Source organism: Antechinus flavipes, chromosome 2, assembly GCF_016432865.1.
Source record: "Antechinus flavipes isolate AdamAnt ecotype Samford, QLD, Australia chromosome 2, AdamAnt_v2, whole genome shotgun sequence".
Classification (NCBI taxonomy): domain Eukaryota; kingdom Metazoa; phylum Chordata; class Mammalia; order Dasyuromorphia; family Dasyuridae; genus Antechinus; species Antechinus flavipes.
Window position 1 is genome coordinate 153544643 of NC_067399.1, and position 14112 is coordinate 153558754.

The window sequence follows — 14112 nt, forward strand, 5'->3', positions numbered from 1 at the left end:
AATTACCCGTTTTATCATTTCTTAAAGTATAATAATTTTCCATTTCAGTAACCAAATCTTATTATTTTTATCTTTCTTGCATGTCTTATCTCTTATCTCTTCTCTCCAATCACCTAACAATTTCAGGCCCTCATCACTTCTTACTTAAGTTATTCCAAGAACATCCTATTTTTGTTTCTCTGCTGTAAGCTAGCGAAACAAAGAGAAAGAAGGAAATAATCTCCCACTGGCACTCAAATGGAGGAGACAAATCCGTATATGAGTATATGCAGCATAAATTTAAAGTGAATAAATACAAAGTATCTAATATCATGCAGTCTGAATGGAAAGGGACCCGCATTTGGCTGACTCTAGCAAAAATGGCATTTGAGTTATGTCTTAAAGGAAGAAAGGATCTCTATGATGTAGAGGTGGGAGCCAGTGTGAAATCCAGATGTGAGAGTGAGATCAAGGCCCCAGTAGATGCAGAGTCTTGTGTGAAGAATAAAGAAAAGGCTGGCTTAGCTGGATTTTAAAGTAAGAGGGAGAGTGTAACCTCCAATGAGGCCAGGAATATAGGCTGAAGTCAGGTTGTCTAAGGTTTTGAAAATTAAACTCTTCTTAATTGGTTGATTGGTAAATTGATTAGTTGATTGACATACATAAATTGGTTACAGGATTTGTTTATAATTACACAAGTAAGAAATAGAAGTCCTCTGACTACAATATTAATGCACTCTCCACTGCACTACTTGACCTTCTAAATATGACAAATGTGGGGAGGATTATATTGTGATCTAGTGAACAGAAAAACCTGAAGCAAAAAAATATGAAAAAAAAAACTACCTGTGTCTACAATTATGTAAATAAAATCAACTTTAAGTAATAAAACTCAGATTAATTAATCAACAAGTCGTTACTAAGCACCTACTATATGCCATATGTTGGATAGGATTATTGGTGCCACTTGAAACATTTTCTTTCTTTAAAAAGCCAAAAAAGTATAACCTTGTATGAAAGTAAAGTCAAAAAACTTTTAATTGCACTGACACTGGAATATAGTAGGTGCTTAATATATAAGGAAGGGAAACAGTAAGCATTTATATATGTGCCTGTTAGGTACCAGATACTAAGTGCTTTACAAATATCATCTAATTGGGTCCTCACACACAAGGTAGATACTGTTATGTGAGGAAACTGTAATAAACAGATTAAGTGACTTCTTCAGGATCACACAATTAGTAAGCATTTAAGGCCATATTTGAACTGGGTCTCCCTATTCCAAATGACTGATTAAGTATTTGGGATATAAGGAAAGAAATCCTTTTCCTCAAGAAACTTACATTCTCATGCAAGAAACAAGGCTTTTTTTTTTTTTTTTTTAATGTGCATGCAACATACAGACCATGTAAAATAGAAGGTCATCTCAATTAGGTGTGTGGAGGGGAGGAGGAGGAGATGCTTTTGGGGGGGAAGGGGGGAAACCTTTTAGCTAACTGTAGGAAGGAAGCCAGGAAAGTCCAAGACCTTAATTGATGTTAATTTACTTCCCGGTTCTCGGTTCGTAGTAAGAATACGAAGAATCCAACAAGGATTTGCAAGCTTAAATGAAATAAAATCTATCTCCAAAGAGTGCATAAATAACAAATTCCTTATAATCATGTAATAACAAGACTAGATAATAACTGCTTGTCATATGAAAACTAAAACAATTTTAAAGGAATTTTTAAAGGAAGTTCTAAAAGGGAAGGACCTGGCAATCGCTCCTACCCTCCCATACGGTGTTCCATAAAGCATGTGATTCCCCCCCCCCCAAAAAAAAAAAAAAAAAAAAGAGACCGAGGTGGAAAATTGGTCTTGGGGATTAACGCTGCAGCCTACACCCCCCCCGTTACCCCCCCCCCCCCCCCCGCTTCCTTTTGGCTCAATCTGGCTTGGTCCAGAGGGGAAGGGCGGGACGGAGGCGGGGCCGAGCTGGGGGAAGAGGCCAGAGAGAACGTATTTAAATCCAGCAGGGCAGAGCCAAAGCAACCTAGTGGTGCTTCTCGGCCTCCTCTGAGAAGCGAGTGAGCGAGCGAGCTTAGCTGCCCTGCCTTCTTGCGCGATCCGGCTTGTTGCGATGGCTGGCCCCCGGTCCTTCCTGCTGCTGCCGCTGCTGCTGCTCGCCCTGGTGGTCGCTGCCCACGCCGAGCGCATACCCCGCCTCCTCGGCGGCCTCTCTGAAGCCAATGTAAATGATGAGAACGTGAAGCGCGCGCTCAACTTCGCCATAAGCGAATTTAACCGGGCCACCAATGACAAGTACGGCAGCCGACTGGTCCGAGTGTTGGAAGCCAAGAAGCAGGTCGGTGCGGGCTCTCCCGGGGAAAGGCGGGTCGGGATCTCCGGAGCTATGGCCTGGGGCTGGAGCGAACGCTCGCTCCCCCGGCCGCACCCTCCGCCTTGGCTCCCTGTCAGGTGTCCGCTCCAGCCGCGGGGGTCCGGGCCGGAGCGGGGCCGCAAGTCCCGTTCTCGAAGCCTCCCCGGTAGTCCGGTGCTGCTCCCGAGGCGCCCTCTCCTTCGCCTGCAGACGCTTTGTTGGGTTTCTCCGCTTTGGTTTCCCCGGAAGGGCCTCTGCCCAGATGGGATCGGAGTTTGGGGGCTTGGTACTAGATCTTCCAGGCCAAGATCCCTCCTTCACTTGGGATTGGGAATTTTTAAATTGTGCATTTATTTTATGAGCGTATGTGAGTTCGTGTATGTGTGTTTTTGTAACTATGTATTTCTACGTATATTTACGTTGTGTGCGATTATATATTTGTGCTCCTTTGTGTGTATTATCCATTGCATATAAATATGTGGGTATTTCTATGCGTATGCATAAATAAATGTATCTAGAGATGTACATAGATAAAGTCTTAAGATCAGGAACTGCATCTAAAGTCTTAAGGCCAGGGACACTTAGTTAACTAGAATTTATTAAGCACCTACTATATGCCAAGCACTGTGCTTAGTTTTAGTGGCTGGCACATAGTAGGCACTTAATAAATGCTTCTCGACTTCATCTACACGCTACTGTAGGCTTTTGTCACTTTCTGTTAAAAGGAGAGAGGGACAAACGGCTTTTCTTTGTGAGTACTAACCCAGTCCATCGTGTTCATCTCCATCCCTAGCACAATATTGGGTACATTATATTCAATATATAATAATAGATGCAGCTAGGGTGTTCCAAAATGCAAACTGTTTCATTACGATTGCCTTGTAATCCTACACGTTTTATTTTATGCACTTAAGAACATTTTTCTGAGACCTCTCGGTCTCATTTCAGAAAAGATCCTTAAAATATACAAAAATGGTTAAGGAGTTCTGATGTAGGTGGTAGATTGGACTTCTCTTGTTCTGTGCTAGGCAGATACAAACAAATGCTTTCTCCCTCCCCTACCCATCAGGCTTTTCTGCATTCTCATTGGGATTGAAAAACTAAAGGATTAGTGGGATGGTTTGTATTGGCTGATCTAAGAAAGTGGAAGACCCAGTGTGCTTTCTTTGCAGTTCAACTCCAAGGGGGCGTACCCTACACTACAGGGAATCTACTGGTAGTACTTATTCTTGAGCTGTATTGCATTTTTTTCCCCATCTCCCAGCCTCTGATAAAAGCCAAGTTTGTGACTAACACACCAAGTAACTTTCCACTGTGAGTCTGAGGAATGAATAAAAGAAAAGAGTTGGTGCAGAACATTTGAAGACTAACCAACACCCTGTTTTTGTGGATGTTATATATTTCCAGTAATGGGCAGAATTACTTTTTGTATGCAAGACCATTAGGGTGTTAACTAGTGTATCATCTTGACTTTTTAATATTTGTTTTTTTTAAGTCCAGAGGAGAGCCCAAACTGATTGTTTTTTTTGGCAATTATGATCTCATTTCCTTCCCTCCCCCCCACCCCGCCCCCAACAATTGTGAATCAATTGTTTTTATCTTTGGCCTTTCTGTTTGTTTTTTTTTTCAGCCAATAATGTAGGTTAGAAGGACACTTTGAGTTGTCAACACTTAATACTTATGAGGCTTTAAGCAAATCAGTTAACTTCTGGACCTCAATTTTGTTACCTTTAAATTACAAAGTTGGAAAAAATTATCTTTAAGGTCTTTCAGGTTCTGAATATATATTATCTCTGGCAGATTCTCTTCTCTATTATATCCAAATACACAGCAGATCAGAAAAATTGCTTCCTTGCCTAAAAGCCAAAATTCATTTCTGGCAAATGATATTCCCTAGGGAAAGTTCAATTTATCAGATGTTAGCCTGGAGCTCCCATTTTTCTGCCTTATTGTAGAATTTGGGATTGCTTTAATTTACAAACTAGGAATATTAATAGCATATTTGAAAGGCACAGTAAAAAAAAAAAAAGTCTTTTTTTTCCTCTTTTCTTTCCATTCTCAAAGGTCATTATTCTGTTCAGCAGATCTGAAGAACTATTTGTACATTGGACAGGACTAGGATTGCCTAATAATCTATGGCCTTTAAGGTCAAGCCAGCCTGGTTGTTGTTTTTCATATGTGTCTGAGAAATTACCAAATATCTCTCAAATCTAGGCATTGTTTTGAGGGATCACTATGACATGGAATTTTAGACTTGAAAATTACATTCAATTTCTCTGGTCTTTTGAGGGTTGTGGCAAAAGTTACCCAGACCGTTCTGCCTTGGGAATGTTCACAAAATTGATCTCTTTTCCTGTAACCATATGAAAAGGAGAAAATATTTTGGATCAAGAATGAATCACTTGAATTAAGTATATAGTGGTGAGGTTTTTTGAGATTGTGTCTCAACATCCTTGAAAGTAGTTTCTTCTGTCAATAAAAAGTTATTATAAAATTAAATTAAATTTAAAAAAAAAGAAAGTAGTTTTTAGATATTGACCTTTTTACAAGATGCTACAGGTTTCTGATAGGCCAAAATCCTAGTAATAATAGTGAACATTTGCATGGCACTTAGAGATTTCCAAAGCACTTTGCTTACATGATCTCATTTGAACACATTTATAGTACTTTAAGTTTTATAAAATCACAGAATCTTAGAGATGGAAAGGACCAAATAAGAAGCCTAGTCCATTGTCTTTCTGAACAAGACTCTTGTCCCATAGCATCCATGACCATGAATAAGTAAAATATCATTTATTGGCCAGCTCTATGCCAGATATTGTGTTTGGTTCTGGGAAAGCAACTCTGCCTTCAAAGAGTTTACAACCAAATACATGAAGTTGAAAGTTTTGATCTGAGGGAGTCATGGGATTGATAAGAAATCATGTGATGTTTTCTTTAAAACAATGTTAGTATTAGGAGTAGTGGAGAAAGGACTGGTTTCCACACATCATCTGGCCCACTTAGATATCAGAATAGCTTAACCAGAGACAGAATTCCAAAACTGAGTGGATTTACTCTCCAGTCTCCAGAGGTCTATTGCTGAGGTGGTGTTTTTACTCTCCCTATGCCTCAACGCAAATTTTTAAATCTAAGTAAAAGGACAGTTGTCCTACATTAGTGGAAGGAATTTTCATTTCAGTAATTTCTCATAGTAATCAGATTTCAGACTAAAAAACAAAAATCTGCTTTATTTCTTCAATATCTTTAGGAAGCAAAATGTTCTGTAAAAATGAATTTTCTTGAAAACTGAATCTTCTTCCAGGGGAAGATAAGTTCCTTGAGCTTACTGGTTTTGTAATTCCTTGTACCTATTCCAATGTCTTGTGCATATTTAGGAAATGTTTAGTAAAAGTTGAATTCATCTTTTACTAAAGAGAACTTTATTTAAGCTACTGATTTGATTTCTTTGTTAACAGCTTGTGGCTGGTATGAAATATATTTTTAAAGTTGAAATTGGTCGAACCACCTGCACCAAGTCTGTGGCTGATTTTTCCAACTGTCCCGATCATAAGGAACCACCTCTAAAAAAGGTATGTGACTAAACAAAAAAGGTACTTCATTTTGAGGGTGAATTTGGTGGGATGGGGGCATTCTTTGGATCCAAAGAGGTTTTAGATTTTGCTGTCAGAGGCTCAAAATGTGTTTATGAGCCATTGCAGAAAAGCCAGGAAGAAACATCAATAAAAGATGAGTCTTGGGGTCAGGCAGGTGGGGTCAGGCAGGTGGGGTCAGGCAGGTCTAAAGCCCCGCCTGTAATATCATTTGGGTGACCATGGACAAGACATCTCAGTTCCCTAGGAACTCTTTCAGATCAAGTTGTAGGCAACTTTTTACTGAAGGGATTTCTATGAAATTAGCAATTTAGAGCTGAAAGGATAATCTAATCTAATCTTTATTTTACCCTTGAGGAAACTGAGGCATAAAAGTTTTAGGGAACATATCCATACAGAAATGGGACTGAGTGCCTGAGCTAATATTTGGTGGAAGCTAGTGATCCCAGAAATACTAGTTAAGGCAAAAAGATGAAAGAAACTAAGGCAACATCTTCCAAAGTCATCAGCTTTTTTTTCTGTATGAGTAATAAAAATAAAAGAAGTAAAGATAGAGAATTTCCTGGTTAAAATAACTGCATAAAGTAGTTGAGAGTTAATGAAGACACCCATAGTTCTTACACACTGCTACAAATCAGTGCTTAAAAAAAATAAAGCAAAACCTAAATAAATGGAGAATGATTCGGTATTCATGCTAGGGTGTGACCTAGTAATAAAAAATGGTGAAACTATCCAAGGTAGGGTGACTAGGACTTTGTCTGGGGGAATAAAAGGATGCTGACAGCACTGCTCTAGAATAGACTTAATCCTTTTTTCAGCCACTGCCTATGCTATACCAGTCTTTCTCCCAAAACACAACAGCCTGAACAAATTTTGAAAGGTTTATTCTTGGCTAATTAGGAAGCCTAAATTGCTGGTGATTTACCCATAGTGTTACTTAATTCTTTAACTATTTCAGTCTTCACCTCCTTCCTCCAAAAGATAGAAAGGAGACACTTTAAGGTGGTTCTCATCAGCTAAAAATCTTGACCATCATTTTCCAACTAAGGTCCCAAAAGACACCATTTTCCTGAAAGAAATCAAGAAATAAATTTGGTTAAGGTAATGAAGCTTCTCTTGCAGCTGCCATTTTCCCTGCAGCTGAGCAAGACTTAGTGCCCATTATGTGCTAGGCACTGGGCTTCGACCCTGGAGATACAATTTTTTTTTTTTTAATAATGTCACTTTGAAGGAGCCCACAGTCAAACAGAGGAGGTACTGTCCAAACAACTGTTTTGTGATCAGTGGAAGGAGGACACTAGTTAAGGAGAAGTGGGAAAGGCTTTCTACAGCATTTTAGCTGAGACTTGAAAGCAGCCAGAAAGTGGAGATGAGGAGGGAGACATCTCCAAACTTGGAAAAGACCCAGGGGAAATGACCAGAATCAGGAGCTCATTTGATGTCATCCTCTGCCATTCCTTTTCCTTGGGGTACTTAGTTTTCTATTTCTTCAGTGCTCAAGGGAGAGGTTTACTCTCATCTTTAAAACTTAGATTTGCCCCACTCATTTTTCTTGGAGTTTTTGGTTAACAAAATCCAAGTGTGTAGATAGCAATTTAAAGGTTGTAAAGTATTTTATACCCATTAACTCTTTTAAGTCTAACTACTATTCCAGGAGGTATAATTATTCCCATTTTACAGATGAAAAAAACTGTGGTTCTGAGAGATAACATATGCCTGATTATACATTCAGTCTCATAAGCTTTGGAATCAGGATTTGAACCCATGACTTTGGCCAGAATAATTTTCTCCTCCTCAAAGGGACATCCAAAACCCATCAACCCAGGGGCTGTGGGAAAGAAAGCTACAAAGGTTCCTGTACCTAGTATGATATCCTTCTATACAGTCATGTCTTGTTCTACATGTACTCAAGACATGGTATTTGGGGTGGGAGCCCATCCTTTTAACCACTGGCCTCATTAGAATCTCCTTGTGTACCATATACTACAGATTCAATGTGTGTGTGTGTACACACCTGTATTCTTTCTTTTGATTAAGGAAAGGAAAAAATTCTAATGTATGTGTAATGTATTGCACTGGATAGGAGGTTGGAAAGGATTTCCCTAAATGACTAGTCCAAACTTTATTCAGTATTCTTATCTGTAAGACAGAGATATTTCCTATAGCAACTAACTCATAGCGAGAATAAGAGGCTCAGATGAGTTGATATATGTAAACTTCAGTCTGAGAGCATACTCTGAAATTGTGATAGTAAGGAATTTGGATCTTCATCCTATATCCTAAAATGCTCAATTTGCGTACCTATTAGAAAAGGTTATTCTAGATCTCTTCTTAAAATGTTTTTCTTCATGTTCATTAATGTTTTCTTTTCTTTTTTTTTCTTTACCTCCTCAGCACTCCATCTGCGATTTTGAGGTGCACACTGTTCCTTGGATGGGTAAAAGCAACCTTGTGAAGAGTGAATGCCGTAATATCTAAGCCTATCCTTGCATTGCATATATCTGCAACCAATCTGAGCTACAGCTGTTATCTCTTTTTTGAAAAAAGAGCAATAACACAACCCATTTGATTCATTATTACCTAAGTGTTAGTGCTGGGCAAAGCAATAATGTAATATCCCCCTAAGGTGACAGGAGGAAGAAATAAAGGCTTGTGAAAGTACTTCTGCTCATTGGTTTCATATTTAGACTTTCTCTGTGTGTTTTCCAAATACTGCAGATTCTCAAAGATGAGAGGTTTTGAAACTTTTCAGTTGTTTTGACAAAAGTAACTACATTAATTGAGTGTGGCAGTTCACTTTTGAAAAGCAGCAATTAAAACTAGCTTTATATTTAATATGAGCATAATGGTTTCTAATGAGTAAGGCACAAGAGAGTAGAGGCTTAACTTGAAACATTAGCCCCAAAGCACACTAATAATCACAAGGATATTGTGGGGGGAAGTTGTTTTTTTTTTTGTTTTTTGTTTTTTTTTAAACACATCTGCTCATTCCTGGTTCTTGGCTTGACTCAAGTTTGTGGTATCTCAAAATCCAAGTCTTAAGAGGGAAGTCAGAAATCTCCTAATCCTACTGCTTATCTAATATAGGAGTCCCCTTCTTTTTTTCTTTTAATTGTTCTATCTTTTTATTATAGCTTTTTATTTACAAAACATATGCATGGGTAATCTTTCAACACTGACCCTTGCAAAATCTTCTGTTCCAACTTTTTCTTTCCCTCCCTCCCTTCACCCCCCTCCCCGAGATGGCAGGTAGTCCAATACATGTTAAATGTTAAAATATATGTTAAATCCAATAGGTATGCATATCCATAAAATTACCTTGCTACACAAGAAAAATCAGATCTAGGGAAAAAAAAGGGGGGGAAAAACCTGAGAAGGAAAACAAAAATGCAAATACACAACAGAAAGAGTGGAAATGCTGTATTGTGGTCCATGCTCATTTCCCATAGCTCGCTCCCTGGGTGTAGCTGATTCTCTTCATTACTGAGTAACTTCATTACTGGTTTGAATCATCTCATTATTGAAGAGAGCTCAAGGGAGTCCCCTTCTAACAAGGATTTAAACACTTCTAATTATTGAGTGGATTGCCTTATGTCTTGTCCTAATGTGGGCCCTGCTCTAATTGTTGTAATATTGTAACTCCTCAGATTCCTTCATACTGAAGTTAAGTTTTGCTCTCTATAAAACTAAATCTGTCTTTGAGAATAACCACTATTTTCTAATATCTGAAGGGTCATTGTTTCTATTCCCCTATCCAATTCCCCTCCACACTAAATATCTGTCTTCTAACCATTACACATAAGACATGGTCATATTCATGTCACCCTAATTGTTGTCTTATGAATGCAGATGCTTGCCAACATCCTTTTTAAAAACATGTTATCTAAATTATGGTATCCAAAATGCTGTCTGGATGTTGTCTGAAGGACACAGTTCCTTTCGTGTTCAGCTTAATTGGCACCCTAGCTTTTACTAATATGCCACAAATGAAATAATCAAATTGGAATCATCTGGTAATTCCCTAAAGTCCTGCCCTTATAGGTTCTCTTCTAGGGACAGAAAATATCTTTTCAAATCATGTCTTCTAATACTGTTCTAAGATTGTTGGTCCAATTCCAAGGGGTGGAGAAATGATCAGTCTCCCTCTACCATTCCCCAACATTAGCAGTTAGTGTGTGTGTGTGTGTTTGTATGTGTTTGTATGTATAGTACTAAAAAAAAAACCACCCCCTCCCTGCCATACCCCTAAAAAGTAAGAACAAAACATAATCCATTATATGTGTATGTATATATATATGTGTGTGTGTGTGTGTGTATATATATATATACACACACATATATATATATATATATATACATGAGTTATATATGTGTTATACATCAAGTTTTGCTTCTACCTTTTAATATAGTATTTTAAGGTAATACATTTTACATATTTGTTGAAGTATTTGAGTTAAATGGGATATGATTGATAGCTGGCCAAATCTTAGAAGAATGATAATTCCAAGAAGTATGGAAGCTGCTAAAATAAGCTCAGCTACTTTCACTTGAGTCACACCTCTGAGAATATAGTTTCTGGTCCTTTACAAGCTTGTTCTACCCTAACACATCCCAGAATCCACGTAAGTAAGGGTTGTAAGATGAGGCTTTGCCATTTGAGACTAGATTGTTTCTGCTTATATAGAGAAAGGGGCTGTACAGCTGACTTCCCATCCTTATTTTATTATATTCCCATCCTGACTTTCTGTACTTCAAAAATTGCCCAGTGTGCACATTTCTAAGGTCATGGACAGCCCTTTCTGACTGCAAATTACCCAGTAGCTTCATGAATAGTCTTTTTCTTTTTCTAGATCTATGCTGTCTTTGAGTAAACTTGCCCATGACATAATCAAGATACCAGCAATTTTATAAATCTGACCACCTGTTGTCTGAATCCAAACCAATAATGGACCAGGTCTCCTAATTAATCCAAAGGTGATATAATAATATAGGGAGAAAGCCATTTTCTGAAAATTAGTAATCTGCTTAGCTTGGGTACCAATACGTATCTTAGAATTAGCTTGATAGAATCTACTATCATTTTAGTTGAGGAGAAGTAAGGGGTTTGCAAAAGTTTTCTCAGAAATTAGGAGAAAAGGGGGAAGAGACAAAGCTGTTGAACTTTTAGCTTTAATGAATAATAACAATATTATTATTAAATAATAATAATGGTTGAATCCATCACTTGGCATCATCTCCCCTCTCCCACAGTTTAACACCTCAGTAGCACCTAGGATCATGAGATTGGTCAAATCAAAAACATCAGAAGCCTACTGTGTGCTAGGAACTGTACTAAGTGTATTGTGAATACAAAGAAAAGGAAAAATCAATCGCTGCCTTCAAGGACCTCTCACTTCATAGCAGTTGAGATAAAACTAATTAATGAAAAGTCAAACAATAAAAAAAATATGATTTAACTCACCTTTGACTTTCAGTCTTAAGGTTTAATTAGAAAAAAGAATTAAGTCTTTGTGTTGCTTGCTAGGTCTTCATGATCTCTAGATACTTCCTATCATTCATATAAATCAATAGAAGTGAATGAGTGAGAAGTGAAAAAAATGAGTTTTTTTAAAACAATTATAAACATTTTTTGGAGTTACAAATTCTCTTCATCACCTCCCAACCCCTTCCATTAAGAAATCAAGCAATACTCCACACCAATTACACAACTGAAGTCACAAATCTCATTTCCTTCCTAGTCACGTTGCAAAAATAGTAAATTATACTTTCATTGTATCCTCAAAATATCCTCAGTTCTTTATCTAGAGATAGATAATATTTTTATATCATGAGTCCTTTAAAATTGTTTTGCTCATTGTATGAGAAGTATCAGAAGTTCTAATTCACAATTAAATATTGTTATCACTGTATACAGTGTTGTGATTCTGTTCATTTACCTTGCATCAGCTCTTATAAGTCTTTTTAAGGTTTTTCTAAAAACATTCTCATCTTTTCTTACAGCATATTATTCCACCACGATCACATACTACAACTTTTTCAGTTATTTCCCATTTGGTAGATATTCCCCTCGAATTTCAATTCTTTCCCACCAGAAGTGGATGAATCTTGAAAAGTTGAACAAGTCTCAGCAGATGCCTTAATTAGCTTATGCAGGAAATCAGATCAACCATGGTATAATTGCATCCTTCACTAAGCAGCGATCAGCCTCTATAATTTGTCTCCCAGTGTCAGGTTTCATTGCACTTGTTAGTTCCTGTACTATTCTGGGGTGTTGGTTTTTTTCTTTGATTTCCTTGGGACACAACCCAAAATAATGTTCAATCCTGCTTCAGTATTCAAAATATGTTTATTGCTGAATCAAAGGACATGGACAGATCAGTCAATTAAATATTATTGTGTGCTAGGTGCTAGTTTTATAAATGTAAATGAAGCAATTCTATTCTCATTGATCTTACATTCTAAAAGGAATTATGTAAAAATATATGTAGCTTAAATGTAAGGTTAGTTATTACAGATATATGTAGAGTAACTCTATCAGGTAGTTTGGGAAAGAGAATTAGCAGATGGGGCAGGGGAATAAGAAAGATTTCATTAAGGTTTAATTAAAAAAAAGAATTAAGTCTTTGTGTTGCTTGCTAGGTCTTCATGATCTCTAGATACTTCCTATCATTCATATAAATCAGTAGAAGTGAATGACTTTTTTTAAAAAAAGACTTTTTAAAAACAATTATAAACATTTTTTGGAGTTAACAAATTCTCTCCCTCTATCACCTCCCAACCCAAGCTTGAGCTGGGTTGTTCAAGAAGGACTAACACCTCTTGTATGCGAGTTGCCAAGCCTTTTCAAGGCTATTCATTCACCTGTGGTGTCCACCTTCACCAACTCTCACCTGTGTTTGTAATAAACTAATAAAATCCAGCCACACTGATGGCAGATGGGATAATCCAGGGTGAGCACAAATGACAGGCCTCAAATCCACTGATGAGTTAGGAGAATGTCTGCCTCAAGTATGTGAAACTTCCCTCTGCAGAACGGGTCGATGAGAGCAATTTGTTCCAACGACTGTGGAGGTACCTGAGGCAGACACTGGAGCTTGGTCAAACATCAAAGTTGTTAGGGTCACCCACTGCATTCTGGGACATTACCAGCTCATCTCCTTTTGGATCGTCACTGGCCTTTGATGATTATACAAGAGAGTGAAGCTGAAGACTTTGTGACGCCCAGCCCATGTGAGTCATGACATCACCAAGGATATCATTGCTCTTTGAAAATGAATGAACTATAAAGGAAGAGAAGGACTTCCTATGTACCTAATATTGGTTTCATTTAGGCAAGGAATGAAAAGCTTTCCTGAGTATAATTAGTTTAGCCAATTTCATCTAATCCATGGATGCAAGGTAACAAATGTTCCTCATCACAATGCCCTTATGTTGGTTAAGGAGGGTCCAAGATTACCTAATGATTAGCTGCCTTTGAGGAGAGGAAGAGACAGATAGAAACAGATAGAGATAAGAAGGGAGAGGAAGGTGGCTGTTTCCTTGTATCCTGATTTATGATCTCTGGGATACATATGTTCCATCTTGGTATCTCCTCATCTAAGGTCTTCAAGTTAAAAGTTCACAATTCCACCATCTTTTTTTCTGTTTGCCTGCTCCGGTTCCTTTCTTCTTGGTTGATTTCTTTTTTTCTGTTTAGGAACTCTTCATCCTCTCTAATGAAGAAGCATCATCTCTTGCTTCCCTTTAAAGTTGGAAGGAGGGGAGTATGGGGAAGTAAGGGAAAAAGCTTATATTCAATACAATAATAATTACCTCAATTTATACATGATAGCAGTCCCTATTGATTATTGAAATAACTCTTTCTATGGTGGGATAGTTAGGATTCTCCAGTGGAACCATAGTTTTTTATTTATTTATTATTATATTTATTTATTTATTGGCTGAGGCCATCTCTTAGGATTGTCCAAGCCTTCTGGCTTACTTATAGAAGCATATGCCCAGGCTTCTTAACAATCTGCAAACACAGCCTTTAACCCAAAAACTCCTCCCCAAAAGCATAATTCTATCATTCATTGCTTCTACCCATTCTGTTTGTCTCTGGGCTCTGAACCATTTTAGCATGGGCGTCATTCAAAATGCCATTCTATTTAAAAGAAACCCAAGGTATGCCAACTGCTCACT

The 14112-nt window shown here is 37.7% G+C and overlaps 1 protein-coding gene across 1 annotated transcript; it reads left to right on the top strand.

Annotated features, from left to right (window-relative positions):
- The first annotated feature begins 1993 nt into the window (after nucleotides 1–1993).
- Nucleotides 1994–8592, top strand: LOC127548422 (cystatin-like). The gene is made up of 3 exons (XM_051975834.1): nucleotides 1994–2323; nucleotides 5797–5910; nucleotides 8326–8592. The coding sequence occupies exons 1-3, from the start codon at nucleotides 2099–2101 to the stop codon at nucleotides 8407–8409; spliced, it is 423 nt and encodes a 140-aa protein (XP_051831794.1). The 5' UTR covers nucleotides 1994–2098; the 3' UTR covers nucleotides 8410–8592.
- Nucleotides 8593–14112: the final 5520 nt, after the last annotated feature.

Bases quoted from the DNA above. Each gene is read 5' to 3' on its own strand.
- LOC127548422 (XM_051975834.1), top strand. From the start codon at position 2,099: ATGGCTGGCCCCCGGTCCTTCCTGCTGCTGCCGCTGCTGCTGCTCGCC. The intron at 2,324-5,796 runs GTCGGTGCGGGC...CTTTGTTAACAG, and splicing joins TGTTGGAAGCCAAGAAGCAG to CTTGTGGCTGGTATGAAATA. The intron at 5,911-8,325 runs GTATGTGACTAA...TTACCTCCTCAG, and splicing joins AGGAACCACCTCTAAAAAAG to CACTCCATCTGCGATTTTGA.